A 19,096-nucleotide genomic window follows, 5' to 3' on the forward strand; every position below is an offset into this window, starting at 1 on the left:
TATTAAATAGCAGAAGCTAGAAGGAAAAAAATGATTGTTTGATAACTGTTTTATAATTCAAAGAGGTAAGAATCTGCATCAGATGAATATACTCCTGTTTAAAAACATAATTTGGTCAATAGGTACCTGCATTTTGAAAAAGTAAAATGCATAAATTATTTTTCTTCTAGAAAATACCATATTTTGCTCCTGTCTGTAACTTTGCAATTTTACTCAAATGAAACATACACTATATAGGAAGCTAAATATAATAACTATTGCAGAAATAGTTATTAGTTAACAGAGAAATCACATTTCGTCTAACCAGCAAAGTATTAAGTCCATAGCAAGAAATTATTGAAATCAAATCCTTATTTACTTCATATCCGTAATAACGACGTTCATCATTGAGCGAAACCGTTTTGTAAGATACTACTAAGATGCATTTCTTTAGAAATTAGTTGATTTAATATGAAATATACACTGAATTACAAGCCGTTATCTAAGTTTACTTATGCTTTAATTAAAATATGAATAAAATTGTACCATTGTTTGTTTCCTTTATGAATCAAAGCAAAATCCTCTTTGTTCTCATGTTCACGAGCGGCAACCCATTACGAGATCACTTTGAAGAAAGAGAAATACATAAATTAATCATTTCATCTCAATAGCTCAATTTTCAATACATTGTAACATGTTACTGACATCAAATCACATTTATGACATGTAAGATCGAGTGAAATTATTTTGCAAGACATTAGGCAGTTTTTGAATAAATATTCGTTGAAATAACAAATGAAACTTGCAACATTACTAATTTCAAGAGTTAATTTGTGTTTTTGTGAAACATAAATTCAAATTAATCATTAAAACGTACCTCACAATCACCTAAATCCTCAGGCCGTATATCTCGTGTATCTACCGCTTGTTCGCGCGCCAAACCATTGCGTCGCCAAATGTCAAGGTTGCCGTAAATTTCCCTGTAAAAATCGCCAGGATTTAGCTGTAATTAATGTCCGCCCTTTACTTTTGACACATTTGGTTTCGCGATCATGGTTTTACTTCAACTGAAGGAAAATAGTTTTGAGAAATTTCTTGTGTCATTTTCGGATAGTGGTCGCTCAGTTATAGCTCAAGTACTTTAGTCTGTCATATAATCACAATGATAGGTAAAATATTTACGTTGGGGGTTGCATACTTTGTGCAAGGAATAGCTTATGGTTTCCAAGATAAATTTATTCCAATGTATTTAAGATCTGCTGGATTTTCTCACACGCGTCTATCTTTAATGAAATTAGTACACCTTCCTTGGCTTTGTAAAACTGTTTTCGCTCCCTTTATTGATCTTTTCTGGAGCAAATGGATGTGGTTGATATTTAGTTTAGCTAGCCTTACTTTCGTTTCATTTTTAGGCATTTTTATCAATATCGAGTACTTTTTTATCGTGTCTACGTGGCTACTCCTTTTAAACTTCTTATCCGCATTTCAGGACGTTTCAGTTGATGCTTTAGCATTACATATATTACAAGAGCAGGAAATGGGTCATGGAAATACTGCTCAAGTTGTTGGTTATAAATTGGGAGCATTATTTGGTGGTGGCATAGTATTTTGGGTACATTACTACCATGGCTGGAGTTTTACATGTTTATGTTTGACAAGTATGTACATTATGTCTATGGTTGTGTTTCTACCAATGTACACTCAGTATTTGAAGTCGACAGTTGAAAGTGACAAAGGAAAACAAAAACTAAAAAAAGAAGATACCCCTGAAAAAAGTCCTAAACTTTCTAAAGTTGAAAGGCCTTTCAGTATAGAGGAATCTCATCAAAATTTATTGCACAGAAGACATGTTCAAAAGAATGATGATGCTTCTTCAGAGGAAAGAACTGAAAGCTCAAAACCACTTGTTTCATCTAAGAAATATAATATTTATGAAATTCCACATTTAGTATTATCCACTAAAGGAACTCTCCCTGTTGTATTTTTTCTTCTTCTGTATAAATTAGGTAAATAAATTTCTGGTTTCATCATGTAATGTAATCCTACAACATGCAAACATTATAGAGATTTTTGAAATTTATAGAAAAATGCATATTCATATTTTAATAATAAAATCCTTTTTGATTTTAATCTAAGTGTAGAAAGCTGAATTAATGGAAATCAACTCTTTATGGAACGAATATAATTTAATCGAGATTAAGTTCAACCTTCATTAATTGAAATTAATTGTGATGACTTTTATCTGGGCGAAATTCAATCAGGTTGAAGTTAATCATTCCCAACTATAAATTAAATTAGTTCAAAGCAACTGTGTTTCAGATTAAAGTTATTCTATGTTACACATTGTTTGACTATATTTGATTGTAGCAGTGTAGATTTATATGGATTCACTCTATCTACAAGTTTGTTGGCACTCTCAGCTTCAATGAGATATCTGCCTCCGGCTCAGTTATTCACTATGCTTGATTGAAAAGTTCTAATAACAACGAAACTAAAGTCTCTAACTGTGATAACCGGGCTGTCTCGTTTATTGCAAATATATTTGATTGGTTCACCAATTTATTGAAAGTTTAATTATTTGAACATTCTCTAGACATGCTGTCTATTGTGGTTCAGCAATGTACATGGTTGAGTTTAGTTTTATTCAAATCATAAAAGAAGCTCACAAAATTTGTTTATTATTAACATTTAATGTAATCTTGTTGTTGTAATATTGTTGATGCAAAAAATATTTTGAAAAAAAATTATTTTGCTATTTTTAAAGAAAATATATTCTAAAATGCTAAGATTTTCTGTTGGTCATCTTTTGATAGAATATTTATGTGTCAAAAAATTATGCTTTCTTCTGCATTGTTATGATTAGGTTTAAATTATTTTCATTTCATTTTGTAGGTGAAAGAGGAGCACTTTCCACTTTTCCTATATTTCTGGTTGATCAAGGCTTTTCAACTAAAGATATAGGATTATGGACTGGCATCTTTGGTCAGTTAGCTTCACTTGTTGGATCGTTTGGTGCAGGAATGTTGATTTCACAAAAATTGTTTGTATATTTGCTTTATTGTTGTTTAATTGTTTGTTGAATATCAATAGATTTTTTTTTTTTTTTTGAAAATTTTTTCAAAACAAATGTTGTTTAATTCATTAACTTTATAAATGGGCAAACTTACTTACCAGCATTGGACAGCAATAGACACTGCCGCAGTGGCGTAGCTGCGCTTTCTGCTGCCCGGGGTAGGTCCTCAGTTTGCCACCCTTTTGATGGGAAATAGTTAATACATTAAAGAGTGAAAAAAAGTGTTTTGATAAGATTTTAGTAAAGAAAAAAAATGTTTTTTCTTTCTTATTTTTCTTGCAGAAAAGAAAGAAAAAATAAATTTAGAGCTGCACGGAAAAATTCCAAAAGTTAAGTCAAAACTCAGGATTTTAAGCATTTTTTGGTGACTGTTTATAGAAAAAAAGCTTTGAGCTCCCTCCAGATTTTTTTTTTTTTTTTTTTTCAAAATTAAAATTAGTATTATGCTTTCTTTATTGATGTTAGGGGGATTGGGAGTTCGCAAGGAAATTTTCCGAAATTGAAGTCTTAAAAAAGCAATTTTAGTCTATCTTTAGATATGTGAAGATATTGGGGAAGGTTCAGCGGCACTGTCAGGAAAGCTTTTCAACTAAACTGAAAAGCACATAAATGTAGGCTGAATATTGTGATGTAAGGGCCTCCCCTAGCTCCAACAAAGACTGAATTCCCCCCCCCCCCCCCAAAATATTTTCAAAACTTGAAATCTATTTTAGTGTATCTTTGATGACGTTAAAGAGAATAGGGAACGTACGCGAGCTTTCGAGAAATTTTCCGATGCTGAAGTTTCAAAAACGCAATTGTACGCTATCTTTGACGGCATAAGTTTCCAACTATTTCCAAAAATATTGGGAAGTCAGATGGTTTTCCCGTCTCCCAATGAAACTTTTTGAAAATGACGTCCTAAAAACTTTAGCCGTTATTTGACGGGGAGTTGTTTGACCATGAAAGAGAGAGTTTGAAGGTGGGTTTCCCACCAAAATCTTTTTCGAAACTGTTGCTCGTTTTAAGCTCTTCATCACTGAGAAAAAAGGCTTTGCGGTCTTCCCTTAGAAATTTCTGAAAACGAAATTTGGAGCCAACTGTGATGACGTTAGGTTCGTGCACATTTGGGGTCCCTACCTTAGAATTTTTTTGAAATTTAAATTTCAAAACCTCAACGTTAAGCAATTTTTGGAGACATTGGATGTGATGGGGATTTTAAAGTTCAAAGTTGATGTCCTTAATACACATATTAGACTATCTTTAACCACGTTAAAAGAAGGGCCAGGGCTTGACCCCCCCCTCTCAGCAGGAATTTGTTGGTATTGAAATTTTAAAAACTCAATATTAGGCTAAAAGATAAAATGCAAAGGGATGTAGTGAGTGTTAGCCATTGAAAATGTTTTGAGATTCAAGGCCAAAAACTAAACTTTTGGACTGTTTAGTGACGTTAAGGGATAGGAAGACTCTTCCGGTTGCTCTTCCCAAAAAATGTTACACCGCCTTCAGTCTGTAGCTTCAGATGAAGGAAGAGGAAAAACAAGCAATATAATACTGAGATGTCCACAAGAACAACACATGTTTTGTATTTGAGTAATTTCATTACCATATTCGTACCAGAACCTTAGACCCCCATAAAAGACCAAAAGCATGATTTAGTTATTGGGAAAAACATTAAATTTTTTCGCATCAAAAGTATGAAATTGCCGCCTCCCAAAAAGTGGTCCAGCGTGGACCGCCCCTCCCTAGCTATGCCACTGTGCTGCCGTAAAATAAGTTAATTTTAAATGAAGAAGCCTTCAGTTTTGCCAACTATGCAACTAGTGGCTATATTTTGATTTATTGTAAGGACATTTTTGAAATGTTTGTCATATTTTGTTCAAAATTGTCTAAAATAGCCATCATTAAAAATATAATTAATTTTTATTAAAACGTGCATATGAAGTAGTATTGATGGTAATGTTTCTCTAGCAGTGTATCCAGCTAGTAAGAATGCTTAGTACATTAAGGAAGACTTGATAACAAGGGCTGCACAGAAATTTTGGGGCCAGTCACTAATGACTTCTAAGGGCCCTCTTCATATTGTTTATCCCTACATCTCTATATATATTTCACAAAACTCGGGGCCCTCTTCAGACCCGGGCCAGGGCCAACAAGTGTTCCTCCCCCCCTCCCCCGTGCAGGCACCTGCTTGGTTCCAGAAGTAAACAAACAGGGTTGCCGTTTAAAGCCAACATTTGTCATTTTCATACATAACTAATTAGATTGCCGATTCTTCTCAGGATTATTTTGCTTGTCTGATTGGCCTTGTGTTTGCCATTCAACCTCCTATCAGACAACAGTATCGCCAAGTGTCATGTTACTTTGTTTACTTCCACTATCAGTTCTCATTGAATTCACTATAGTTTTTATTAACTTAATATATTATGTAGAAGGAATACGAAAAGCGACTACAGATAACATCAGTAGAGGCAGACTTTGAAACTTTATAAAATATTGCTGGCACTGCCTAGTTACCAAATATATTGGACGGGTTAGTGAAATTTTAATAACTAAATGATTTTAGTTGTAGTTTAATAACTACTACTGTAATAATACTGGTAATGAGTTAATACATTATTTTTATTTATTTATTTTTGATTAATTTTATTTATTTATTTTTGATTAAAAGTCCAGTAATTTTATTTTACTTTGCACAAAGTACCAATAATATGTTTGATTTGCTTTCAATATAATTTAATGTTGTATTTTCCTAAGGGGGAAAAGGGATTCACCAAAAGAAAGTTCTAAGCATTTCGTGAGTCAACATGGTTTCAATGAGTGTGTAATAATAGTCTTAACTAAAATACAGTCGGATCCCGATTTAACGAACCTCTATTTAATAAATTTTGCGATTTAGCAAATTTTTCTTTTTCTCCAACTAAAAGGAAGGCAAAACCCCCTATTTACCGAATAATAAACCGTGAACTAACAAATTATTTTAACAGCCAAAAACATTTTTTTTTTTTTGATAATTTCTGTTATAGCATTGGTTTGTTTTCCAAATGCAACGATCTTGTCTGAAGCAGAAAAAGACTTTCCTTGGAATCAACTATTTTTGACGGGCAAGGGGGCAGCCAGTGAATAGAGATTCTGATGCAGAAAGCGATAATTAAGTCCCATTAAAACTTTTTCTAATACTTTACATGGCCTGGAAACATTAAAAATACTATCCCTCATGCAGCAAGCTGTAAATGACACAGTATTTTCTTCTCTCCATAAAGTCGAAAGAGAACTGTTTCAAGTCAAGTGCCAAGGAAGTTATCAAACATCTATTATTCAGTACCTTAAAATTTCTAATTAACTAGTGTGTAATAAGTCTTAGAAATGCTGAATAAAAAGTGTACATTTTCTAATTATGAATATGTTCAGTTGCTTATAAAGGCTTTTAGATAAAGGAAATGCCTTTTTTCTAAATTTTTTTGCATCCCCGATATTACGAATAATCCCGATTTATTGCATAAAAATTTCGGTCCCGATGAATTCGTTAAATCGGGGTCCGACTGTAGTTCGCAGTTACTGTGATAGATGTGATATTAATCAGAGATTAATAGGACTAGTTTCAAGGACATTATCTGCTTCTTGATTTCATCTTTATATTTACACTTAAATCTGCTTCATTCCACTGCTATGGCCCAAAAAATATAACTCATATTTGTTATCTTAGAACCTTTAAAAAGCAAAGCATTCAAGTGTTGTAGTCTTTTCAGGATCATTCCACATGATTCGAGTGAAACCTCTGTACGTAACACTAAATCTTGAAATATTTATATTTTTACAATGTGAAAGAACAGATAGCCAAGTTTTCTATTATTTTAAATTCTCATTTGTATTTCATGCAGTGAAAGAAATGAAAATATTTTGAAATTCAACATCAAGTAGGGGTAAATTGAACAGACGTCCCAATTTTGGCAGGTCTTGCTGGTCAAACATCCCACCACTTTTCTGTTACATTTCCACCGAATTAACAAAAGTATAAATAAACTTGATTTTTCTACATTTTTATGAGCATTCATTGTAAACTTTAAAATATCTTCTTTTATCGAAACTTTACATATTAATTCAAGAAATCTTTTAATTTTTGAGAGGCGATGAAAATTTGCCACTGAAACTTGTTTTCAACAGTAAATATGACTGACACCTTTGTAGATATTAAAGTGCTTTAAGTTTCTCTTTTTGGTGCCATATTGAGTTATTTTTCAACTTAAACTCTTTGTACATCTGAATTATTTATCATTTATTAGTTATTTTCTTGTTTCAAAACATTGGAACAGTTGCTCTAATTTCATAAAATACAGTAAACTTCTGATTTTCCATGAAATAGCGTGGCACTCTAACCGCGGTTAAGCGAAAACCGTGGATGATCCGAATAATGAATAAAAAACGATACTAATGTGTACAATAGTTAAAAAATATGAATAATACTCACACATACATTTTAATTATAGCTAAAAACATTGTTACATTGCATCTGCTAACATTGAATGTAAAACAATTAACGTAAAAGCCAAAAACAAATAATTACACAATCCAAAGCTTAAAAAACGTTTGATTGCCATTTAAAAAAAAAAATTGTGAAATGACCCGCGGATAATCCGACTGCCGCTAATCAGGAGTTTACTATATGTATATTGCAAGGGTTTAATTCCAAACTATTTTTTCTGTGAGATTTGAAAATATTCAACTTGGTGACATTTGACCTCTGGAAAAATAGATGCCCCCCCCCCAGGTTAATGATCTGTCTTGATTTGTAGTTCAAAAATTCTGGTTATATTAAGTAGGGACGTTTTACAGCCAAATACTGTGGAATGATCCTGTATTAGCTGGACGATTTATTGAATAAATTGCTTTATAATTAAAAATTATTTGTTTTAATCTTTTGTTTTTCTTTAGCAAATAATTTGTGTTCATATACTTTTTGTTTTGTTTAGGGATCTTTCTATGTTTCTTCATTATGTTTTGATAGCAAGAAGTATTCCGATTTTTTTCCAGTGGATTATCATTAATTTGTGGTTTCCTTCTTTACCTTCATTTCTGCATTCTGTTTTGTTCTGTAAGTTATTTTTATAAGCAGCAACTACATTCAGGTTAATTATTTCATATTAATAAATTTTCTGCATGCATAACATTAAGTGCTCATTTTTGTGATACATTTTATACTTGGACTTAAAATTCATCCTGAACATATATGATGGATGGAAAGATAGTAAAACCAACTGCAAGCTTCCTAAAAGTAAATTTTCATATGAATAGAGTTTGGTTTTTAGTGCAATGTTCCTGTAGTGCAGGGGCCTCCCAAGCACAAATCATATCCCTGGTCAGTAGCTTTATTTTTCCAAATTTGATGGCTTCATTGATAATATGTTATGAAACATTTGAAAGGATTATAAAATTCCATTCTAAGCAATTTTTAGCCTACTTTTTTTAAAAATAAACAACAAACTTAACATAATTAAAGTATGAAAATAAATGTCAATAAAGGTATGAAGGTATGTATTATGTTCTTTGAAATGCAAAAATAAAGCAGAATAATTTTAATTGCATTGAAACGGGAAAAAGTTAAAAGTGTTTTAGTGAGTTAATGCTGCTGTAAAAGTTTGAGACCCTGCTGGATTTTTGCAGGGAGGCCCCAAATTTATAGATCCATGCCTGAGATAACTTGTGTTAACTTTTGTTGCTTACAAAATGGGAAAGAAAAAAGACGTGATATGGAATTTTTTATTAACAAAAAGAAAATGAAGTGTGTAAATACTGTTCTACTGAGTACAAACAGGCAATTTCTTGTAAGGTGGAAAAACAAATTTTAACATGTTACAAATGCCATGCTGGCCTTTAGTCTTAGTGCTGAAACTATTTCGAAATTTTGAGAAGAACAATAGTTCAATATGTTTTTCATCAATTACACTTTTACTTTTGAACTTAAGTTTCTGATTTTTTTTTAGCCTAATTATGATGATGTTATACTGTTATTAAATTTATTTGTTACAATGTAATAAAAAGGTATTTTTCAACTATTTGTGACATAAATTATAACTTCCCGTAAATTCAATATATTGATTTTGGGAATATTTCCGGAAATACTGGGGATATCCAGGGATAATCCCTGGGAATACTTCCTTGAGCATTAATTCCCAGAAATTTTACATCACTAATTATAATTAGTTTTCATTTTAAATATTATAGATTAAAGCATGATAAATTACTTTCATTTCCAATTTTATGAAAACTCTTAACCTTAAATTCTGTATAAATGACAAGTAACTTGCCTGAGTTTTTTAAGTTATCTTCAAAAACAAAATTTCAAGGGTTCCCTCCTGGGGGGAGAGGGGAGGGTCATAGTATTGAAATTTTTAAGGGGTTGTTTTAAAGAGTATTTTCCTCTTTTTTGGTGGGGGGGTCTTTGTGTATTGGGGGGTACACCTTTGTTCTTAGGGAGGGCACCCCTGAAAATTTAGATGTCATAATATTCTAACCCTCCTGGTTTAATTTATTTATGATGCCTAATATTATGCTTTTTGTTTTTCAGTTTTTGGTGCAATCAGCATGTGTGTTTTGGAATTTAGTGCAGGGATGGTGACAACTTCAGTTTTCACTCTAATGATGACTTGTTCCCTCAAGGCTCCTGCTGCATTGCAGGCAACGCACTATTCTGTTCTTTCTACCGCTGAAGTTGGGGGAAAGCTAATATTTTCATCGTTAAGTGGGGCATTAATAGATTGGTTGGGTTTGTCTCAAATGTATTTCACATTCTTTGTTTTATCCAGTTTTACTATTTTAATCCATCGTTTTATTGCGTAGTATTTTTAAGTTTTATCGAAATAGTTAAACATTCATTTGCACTGGTAAAATGAATTAACAAAAGATTCAATGTACTTGCTTTTTGTTAACAAAATATTTTGAAATGTAATTGTTGCGTGCAAAAAATTGTTAAGTACTTAAAAAATAATGAACTATTGACACTTTTCAAAAAAGTGTGTTAAATGCATTTGCATATATAGCTTAAAATATAAAGTCACTTGCAATGACAGACGTTTTTTTTTTTTTTTTTTTTTCAAATTTCATAAGGTCTAAAACAATTACTTGAAAAAAATTTCTGTTACTTTTGTCATGTGAAGGTTATGCTTTTGCTCACAATTTTCGGTCAAAATTCAATTGTTTGTGTTTTTAGCAGACCAACTACAAATTGAAGGCTTTTTAAAGAATTTATTTTCTATTTTGCATCATTTTTAAAGGTAAAAAAAAGCTGTAAAGTTCACAAATAGTTTACTTATGTACTCTTATTTTATGTATTCTAATATTCTCAAAGATGTAAGCACTTCTTTCAGAAATGTTAGTTTACTTCATAGGTTTTTGACTCAAAAAAGTTCTGTGCCAGCACATGAGAAACATTTTCTGAAGCTTGAAATGAGAAAGTGAAAATTTGATAAAATATGGGCATTTCAAGAAGTAATTTTTTCATTGTACGTGTCCAAAAGATGACAATTTATCAGTTTTATAATTTCATGGCCATTTATATTTGGAAACTTATTATTAAAAATCCACTTTAATATCATATAATTTAGAGCATCGATAGTCTGTTGAACTGTATTTCAGTGATTCTGTGATAGGCTATGAATCATAAGGGATTGCTCACAAATCAGTAAACAATCATTTAAAATATGTATATTGTGATTAAGGAAAAAACTGATTATTTTTGGACAGTCCCTTAGCATAAATCTTTCCATCTGAGAATCATTTAAATGCAGTTCAATAGGATATTGTTCCAAATTTTGAGTTATGAACTGTTATCCTTTGCTCATGTGCAAATAGTTTTTCCTTTCAATGAGCATTGGTTTCTAAGTTTTTTTTTTTTTTTTTTTTTTTTTTTTTAAATTTTCAATTCAAATTTCAGTGTAATGTTTTTCTTGTGTGCTGTCAAGTTTTCTGAAAGTTCTGTACAGTGAGGTGAACGCCTCTGCCCGTTATAAGCCAAAATTTGCAAACGAAATAAGCATTGCTGAAAGAAATGTTCATATTTTTGTGAATATCATTGAAAATTTTACGGAAATTCTGAAAAAGATACTACATATCAAGTAAGTCTACTTTGATATTTACTGCTCTTTAAGATAGGGGTTGGATCATTTTTCTTTCTTTTTCTTCTTACAATTAGTTGTTGGTCCCCTAATGCATGCATAATTGTATTTTTACTGAAAAGTGAGCTCTTCCTCACTTTTTAAATGACAAAGATTACAGAACAAATTGTTATGTATTTCTATTGTTTAAAGATTGTCAATTATTGAAAGTGTTTGGATATTTTTGGCATTGTAGTGTATACTGAAACGTTTTTAAATGTTAATTACGTATTTTTAATGTTGAATGTGGTGAACTTTTTTGTCTTCACATATGTTTTTTTAAATTAAAATTTTATTTTTTTATGCTTTTTTTAAATTTTTTATTTTACGTTTTTAATCCATTAATTCTTTTTTTTTATTCTCCTCATTCCATTTCTTTCATTTATCTAAATTTTCAAAGTTACTTCGTTGCGTAGATATGTAGTTTTACTAGACATTGTTTTATGAGAAATTATTTTTCATTTCCAGTTACATTTTAAATGTCTTTTAGAAGCTGGAAAAGGACCAAAAAGATGAATAAATCCTGTAACAGGATGTCTAGTAGTGATGTGTCGGATCGTGAAAAATGTAGATCCACGGATACGGATAATTAGCATCGAGATCCACGGATACGGATAATTAGCATCAAGACCCACGGATACGGATAATTAGCATCGAGATCCACGGATACGGATACGGAGCTCAATATTTTTTTTCTGTATTCAATTCCTGGTGTCATCGATGCCCCCCCCCCCTCTTGCTTGCTTTGCCTGTGGCATTGCCAAAAAAAAAAGGAGATAGTTGACGTTATTTCTTTTCAATGGTCAAAAAAGGCAAATTTCTATTCAAATTTCGGTTACTGATATCTACCCCCCTCCGCCCTTGGATACGCCACCACTGTGTTTTCTTTTGTTTAATGGTTAATCTGCTTTGAATCATGTCGAGGCAAAGATAAGCGCGTTTAACCTTGACGCAGTTTTAACCGTAAATTTTTTTACAAAACTAAAAGAGCGATAATGTAAGAACTCAGGTCTTCCACTCACCCCTGTTGTCTCGGCAAATAATATTTGCCATCATGGCATAGAATTAAAACTCAGCATTTCCATTTGCAGTGGCAACGCGAAAAATTTCGATTTGCACTGCACGGAGTTTTGTTTTTATTTTTAGTGTGACACAAGCAGAGTAGATACAGTTTGTGCATTTAGTTTAAAGTGATGAAATCAAAGTATAAACCAATGTCAACAAAAAAAGTTTAGTAGTATAATATGGAGATATTTTGTAGTAGTAAATGATGAACGCACCAAATGCAAAATTTGTGACGTAGATTATCTCGCAAGGGTAAAGGAACAACTTCTTTAAAAAACCATCTGCAGTGAAAACATCCCGAAGAATACGATTTATTCCTTAAAGAAGATTCCGTTAAAAAGAAAACTGATGACATTGCACTTCCAGGAGCATCTTTACAGACTGCAAAGAGAGGATTTCAACAAACTTTTATGGATGACTGCATAGAAAAAGCTAAAATGTGGAATAGCACAAACCCGAAGTCAATTAAACTTGATTACTTAATTGCTGAAATGATAGCATTATCTGATTTACCTTTTCAAGACGTAGAGGAACTGGGGTTCCGACGATTAATGGATCATGTTGTCCCAAGTTATGTTTTAAAAGGCAGAAAATATTTTACAGTACTAGTTTGCAGTGAACTTTACGACAAAGTTTCGTCGAAAATAAAGAACATGTTGCAAGATTTTGAGCAAGTTTCCTTTACTTCAGATATCTGGTCCGATTCTTCATCGAGGGTTTCATTGTTATCGTTAACTTGTCATGGTATTACCAAAGATTTTATGCGAAAAAATATCGTTTTGAAAGCAGATATTTTGGAAGAACCGCACACTGGAGATTACATTTCGGCGTTATTTCAAAGCATGTTAGAAGAATGGGGAATTCCAAAACAAAATGTACACTGCATGGTAAGAGATGGAGGATCCAATATGAAACTTGCCTGTACTTTGTCTGAAATAAATAATATCGATTGTACTGCACATCAATTGAACCTGGTGTTCAAAGATGCTATTAAAAAAGTCGATGCAATCTCCCTATTACTTACGAAATGTAGGAAAATTGCGGGACATTTCAATCACTCTTCAGTGGCAAAATAAGAATTGGTAAAATTGCAAGTTCGACTAAATCAAAGAGTCTTGAAAGTTTTGCAAGACTTGCCGATACGATGGAATTCCAGCTTTTATATGTTGGAAAGGCTTGACTGCATCAAGGACTCGTTGTCACTTTATTCTTCTAATAATAAAATAGAACAGCTTAATGCCGAAGAATGGGTTTTAATTCAAGATTTAGTAAAAGTTCTGAAGCCTCTGGAGGATACCAGAAAAAAATTGAACTCACAAAACGCGTATGTGTATCCAACGTTATTCCTCTGGTACGAGCTTTGACCAAAATATATGACGAGATTGGCATTCCTGATATAAATGGAGAAAATGTCAACATCAATTCAGTTGCTGCTGTTGATTTTGTGTGTTCATTGAAGAATGAATTAGATCATCGTTTTTTAGCCTACTTTCCCAGTAAAAGTCAGAAAAAGAAGAAAAAAGCATGAAAGAAGGCTTAATGCATCTTAAAAATATCGTGAAAAACAAAAAAAAGTCAAAAATAAATAAAATAATTAAATATTGAAAAATTAAAAATTGGAAAGTAGGGTATTGAGATGGGGAAAAATGTCTGTCTGTCTGTCTGTCCCCCCCTAATAACTTTTGAATGAATAGTCCGATTCGAACAAACTTTTTTTAGTTCGAAAGATCTCGGCGAGGACACCTCATTCCCATATTTCACTTTTTGATTTGAACTATTTTTTGTTCAATTTTGAACAGTTCAAAAAAACTTAACATTAGCGCCTACGGGGAAATTCAAAGCAATTCCGAACTGTGAGGCGAATTTGCTTCAAACAAACTTTGTAGGAAAAAGCTTTTGATAAAAAACTTGTATATAAGATATCTTTTTGATTTGAACAATTTTCCGTTCAATTTTGAACAGTTCAAATCCCTTAACATTAGCGCCTACGGGGAAACTGAAAGTCAATGTAGATTCCGTACTTGAAGGCGGATTTACTTCAAACAAACTTTGTTGGAAATAGCTCTTGACGACCTACTCCCGACTCCGACTCCGAGAATTTAGGGGGACCTGACACCGACTCTGACTCCTGTTCCCGACAATTAATCGGACTCCGACTCTGACTTCGTAGCTTTGGCAAACATTTATACACGGAGGACAAATGACTGACTCCGATTCTTGGATATTCGACTCCGACTCTTTTATCCCAAAATGAGATTGACTCCGACTCCGACTCCGCTGCTGTGGTTTTAACTGTGAAATAATTATTGTTGATATGATTTGTTTTTATTTTCACGCTAAAGTTTTAATTTAGGTATTTAGTTTTCGGTGAATAAACTCGAAAAATATGCGCAGACGATTTTTTTTTTTTTTTTTTTTGACAATGAAAATTATTTCTTTAAGTTGACATTTTATTGTTTTTTTTTTATTTTGGTAAGTGCATTAATTCGTTTAAAAAATTATTTTCGGCAACAGGGGAAAAAGAAACAATTTTTTTTTATATGATGTATTTATTTTAATGAACTTATTATTATTTTTTCGTTTTGAAAGCTGTTAAAAAAATTTTTTAATGGAAAGAAGTGTATTAGCTGCTTTGTTTAAAAGGTGCTGCTATTTTATTTGTTCGTTTTTTTGAAGAAAAGTAAGGAATATTTTATTCCTAGAAATCAGCTTAAAATATTTAAAAAAAATATGTTTGAAAAAATTTGCGATTTTAGCTATTTTTGAGAATATTGATCAGGTACTAGAAAGTAGTATGGGTATACGGGAAAGTAGGCTCGTCTAGTTCTAGACGGAACTTCTTGTCTGAAATTGATAAAAATATATTGTTCCAACTGGCAACATTTTTAGACCCTTGTTACAAAGGTAAATTCTTCAGTGACTTTGTCATCAAAGATATAAAACAGAAATTACTAACAGCTTTAGAAACTGAAGTAAGCCCCACAACAACTGCAGCTAGCACAGAAAAATCTAATAGTGTTAGAAAGGAGCCTTGCTACAGTTTAGAAGAGTCTATGGCCAACATGTTGGATAGTGACGATGATGATGGAGAACTCGATGATCAAATATCAGATGCAAAAGCTAATTTTCTCGCAGAATATGCCAGAGAGAAAAGATTATCAAGAGACCAAGATCCATTAAAGTATTGGCAGATTAACAGTAAAAGACTCGTTGATCTCAGTCGCATTGCTCACACATATTTATCGTCACCTGCAACAAGCGTACCAAGTGAGCAGTTTTTTAGTGGAGCAGGGATTGTTTATGATCCTCATTGGAATAGACTTTTGGGGGACAAAGCTGCAAAGTTACTCTTTCTGAAGTACAACTTACCATTACTTAATTTTGATTATGATAAATAAGTATTATTTAATCCTGAAAATGTGATTGTTTCTTCTAATAATAACATTAACGTTATACATTTAATTACAAATTTTTTTTCAATAAAAATCTAATGAAGATTTAAGTTTTGATCTCATTATAAAGATAAAGATAAGTGAATTTATACCTTACAATATCTATAATACATACATATATATTGGAATACCATTTCATTGTTGTCTATCCTACGAATTTCAAACACGAAATAAAATTTGGTAAAGTAAAAGATCCGTTTAAGATCCGCCAAAAAATAACGGATCCAGATACGGATCTATTTCCTCTCGCGGATACGGATACCGATATCCGGCACATCACTACTGTCTATTCATTTAACTTAACAAAATAACTGAAGATTTGACTGTGTGATCATGTGCTTTTGAAATTAGTTAATCTAACAAATTTGTATATTTCTGTTCACATACTTCAGATCAAATACTATGTTATGTCTGTCAGCCGTTCATCCCTTCATTGGGTCGATAAAATGAGTACCAAGCGTGCTTGGGAACTAAACCCTGGGAGTTCCGCATTCGGCTGACCACCTAACTGGAAAATCTGCCTAAGCATCCCAGAGCCCTTGGTCAGGAAAACTGAGATGGGCACAGTAGGCATTGGCCCCATGAGCTGTCATGCCATGATGTTTGGTTTTATGTTATGTCTGTTTCAACAACATATGTTCATTTACAGAAGTGTTCAATGTATTGACCTAAATAACAATTACATTCTTATAATGACTTAAACACCAATTGAATGAGTTTAAAACTAATCTTTTAATATAGTTAACATTCCAAATAATTTCTTTAATCTACAGTGATAAGGTTATTCTAATGTAAGCTTACTTGTATTAAACTGCTAGAAATTCTTAGCAGGATTTACTCCTCTGAAATCTTTTCAGTACAGTCAAACTTCGTTGAAAGAATTTCAAAGGGACTTATAAAATCTATTTGTGTTCACTGTAGTTGGCTTGCTCAAATAATAATGAAAAACAAACCGTAAGACGGGGATCGTGAATGTAGTTTGAGTTAACCAGGTTCAACTATATTTGCAAATCAGACACATCTTTTAAGACTGTGTACACTGTTGTGAATAAGAATGTTAATGTGAAATCTTCGTACAATATTGATGGTGTGAATGTGATGCGTTATTTATTCTTCTGCAGATGATTCTCTCTGCAATCAGCTTTACAGATATAATATGAGCTATAATGTTGTGCATTTTAATGTGAATGTTGTTCAGAGAAGCCTGATTATTTTGAAGTAATGCAATCTTCAAAGTAGTGCCTTAGGTATGTTACTGAATGAGCCCAAGGTTATCCCAAAAACTTGCTTGATTTTTTTTTTTTTTTCATTTTTTTTTGATGAGCTCAAAAATTCTATAGTAAACTCCTGATTATCCGCCGAACAGGGTGGCACAAGTGCCGTGGATAATAAAAATCGCGGATAAGCCGCGAAAATGTTAAAACGAGTGACAAATAAGGTAAAAATTGTCCCTTCCTCAAAAACCTAACTGTATTGATACATAATAACTTCTTCAAACAGTGAATATATACACAGAACACTAAAAATGTTTTGTAGTTTCTGCACAACAGAACTTAACATCAATAAAAAACTAGTGTATATACGATGCAGAAAGGAAAGCACAAAAATAAATAAATAAATAAAACAAAAACTGAGTTTAAATTTACAATTTTTCAACAAAAAAACAGCTATTGGTTCTCGCTTTTTACTGGGATAATACATGTTTCTGATTGTTATTTGACTTGCGAAAAACCCGCTTGCAGATAATCGGGAGTTTACTGTATTTGCATCTAAAGATGGATTCTACACTAGTTCTTTTGTTTCTAATTTGCTTAATGCATTACATATGAGTCAGCGAGAAGCAAAAGGATGTAAGTGAACATTTTCAAGTTTTGAGTAAAATGCGTTTAAAGTTCAGATTAAAGTTCAGGCAGGCTTTCATTGCATTTTTTTTTTTTCAAATCTTGCTCTACAGCAGCACCTACCAGATCTACTTGCACCATAACAAAGAACAAGTTCTCCAAAGATTTGCAATAGTTCTTGAAATTTTTAGTTTTAGCATTTACATTCCTTTGCTTCTCACTGCCTCATTTAGCTCCTAGGTAGGCTTTCATTGAAATTGTTTTCTAAATCTTGCTGTATTGCAGCAACTACCAGGGATACTAGTATCACCTCTTGTCCCAAGATAGAGGTGAGGTTCACCTAGCATTTGTACTGGTTATCCCTAAATTTTTAATTTTGCCACTTACATCACTTTGCTTCTCACTGCCTCATATTCATTTAGCTTTTTTTTTTTTTTTTTGTCTTTAAGAAGTTTGGCTATTCTGTTGTGTGTGCTTCCCTAGACCCCCTCCGCAACATTTTCGTGATCACATTTTTATGTTGTAACTGTTAATGGTTTTCTCTTAGCGTTTGATCCTGTCACAGACAATGTTACATGAGTACTGTTTACTGTTATATATGGAAAAACAGCTAGCATTTTAATAGCGTATTATAGCATAAATTAGCGTGCCTTTCACATGAGTAAAGGGGCACATAAGTGGTGCATCTAGGGAAGACACCTAAATGATAAAGCTTCTTTTCTTTTTTTTTCTAATAACCTTTGCATTATCAGAATATGATTTTGATGAAAAATTGTGAAGTAGGGGAATGTGGGCAAAGTGAAATAGTGGAGTAAAGTAAAATGGGGGGTGAAATATTTCCTCTGCTTTTAGCTCCACCTATCTGGTAATATTTTAACCATGTAGTAACACATGTAGTCTATTCCAGTCAAGAAAAAATAACCTCTGAAAATCAAAGAATATAACAAAAACAATTTTTAAATTTGATACTCGTAATATTTTGTTGTAAGTCAAAAATTATTTTATTATTATTAAATCATAAAGTTCTTGTTATTAACATTTTAATTATTAATTAGGACCTACTAATATTCAGTGCAATATTTATTCGTTATTTGTATTTTAAATGCTCTGTTGAGTTAAGTAGATGGGGTGAAGTGAAATATCTCATTTCATTTACATATTCAATCTTTTATCAATTCGCTTACGTATTCATTTATTAATTCTTTCATATACATTCCTGCATTTAATAGTTTTCTTATATTTATTCATTCATTCACTTATTTTCTTATTCATTCACTATTTTACTAACTGATTTATTTTTTTTTCACTTATTAACTCACTAATTTATTCCTTCATTTATTGTTTCATTTCCTTTTCAAATATTCATTTATTCTTTCATTTACTCCTTCATTTGACCAAAAATATCTTTAATAATCTAATCGAAAATATTTCATTAGAAAAAAATTTTTATTTTTCACTTTGCCCCATGAAAAAAAGAAGTGAAAAATTATCACCTTTTTTTAGAGGTACAAATTTTTGTCATCATAAAATAATGTTTAAATGCAGTTTACAAACTAA

At 32.0% G+C, this 19,096-nt stretch overlaps 1 protein-coding gene across 1 annotated transcript; it reads left to right on the forward strand.

The window, feature by feature from the left end:
• The first annotated feature begins 1,141 nt into the window (after positions 1-1,141).
• Positions 1,142-16,823, forward strand: LOC129230378 (major facilitator superfamily domain-containing protein 3-like). Its single transcript, XM_054864777.1, has 6 exons — positions 1,142-1,985; positions 2,872-3,019; positions 8,002-8,123; positions 9,597-9,794; positions 15,211-15,427; positions 16,820-16,823. The coding sequence occupies exons 1-6, from the start codon at positions 1,142-1,144 to the stop codon at positions 16,821-16,823; spliced, it is 1,533 nt and encodes a 510-aa protein (XP_054720752.1).
• Positions 16,824-19,096: the final 2,273 nt, after the last annotated feature.

The sequence above is a fragment of the Uloborus diversus genome, chromosome 9 (genome assembly GCF_026930045.1).
Source record: "Uloborus diversus isolate 005 chromosome 9, Udiv.v.3.1, whole genome shotgun sequence".
Taxonomy (NCBI): domain Eukaryota; kingdom Metazoa; phylum Arthropoda; class Arachnida; order Araneae; family Uloboridae; genus Uloborus; species Uloborus diversus.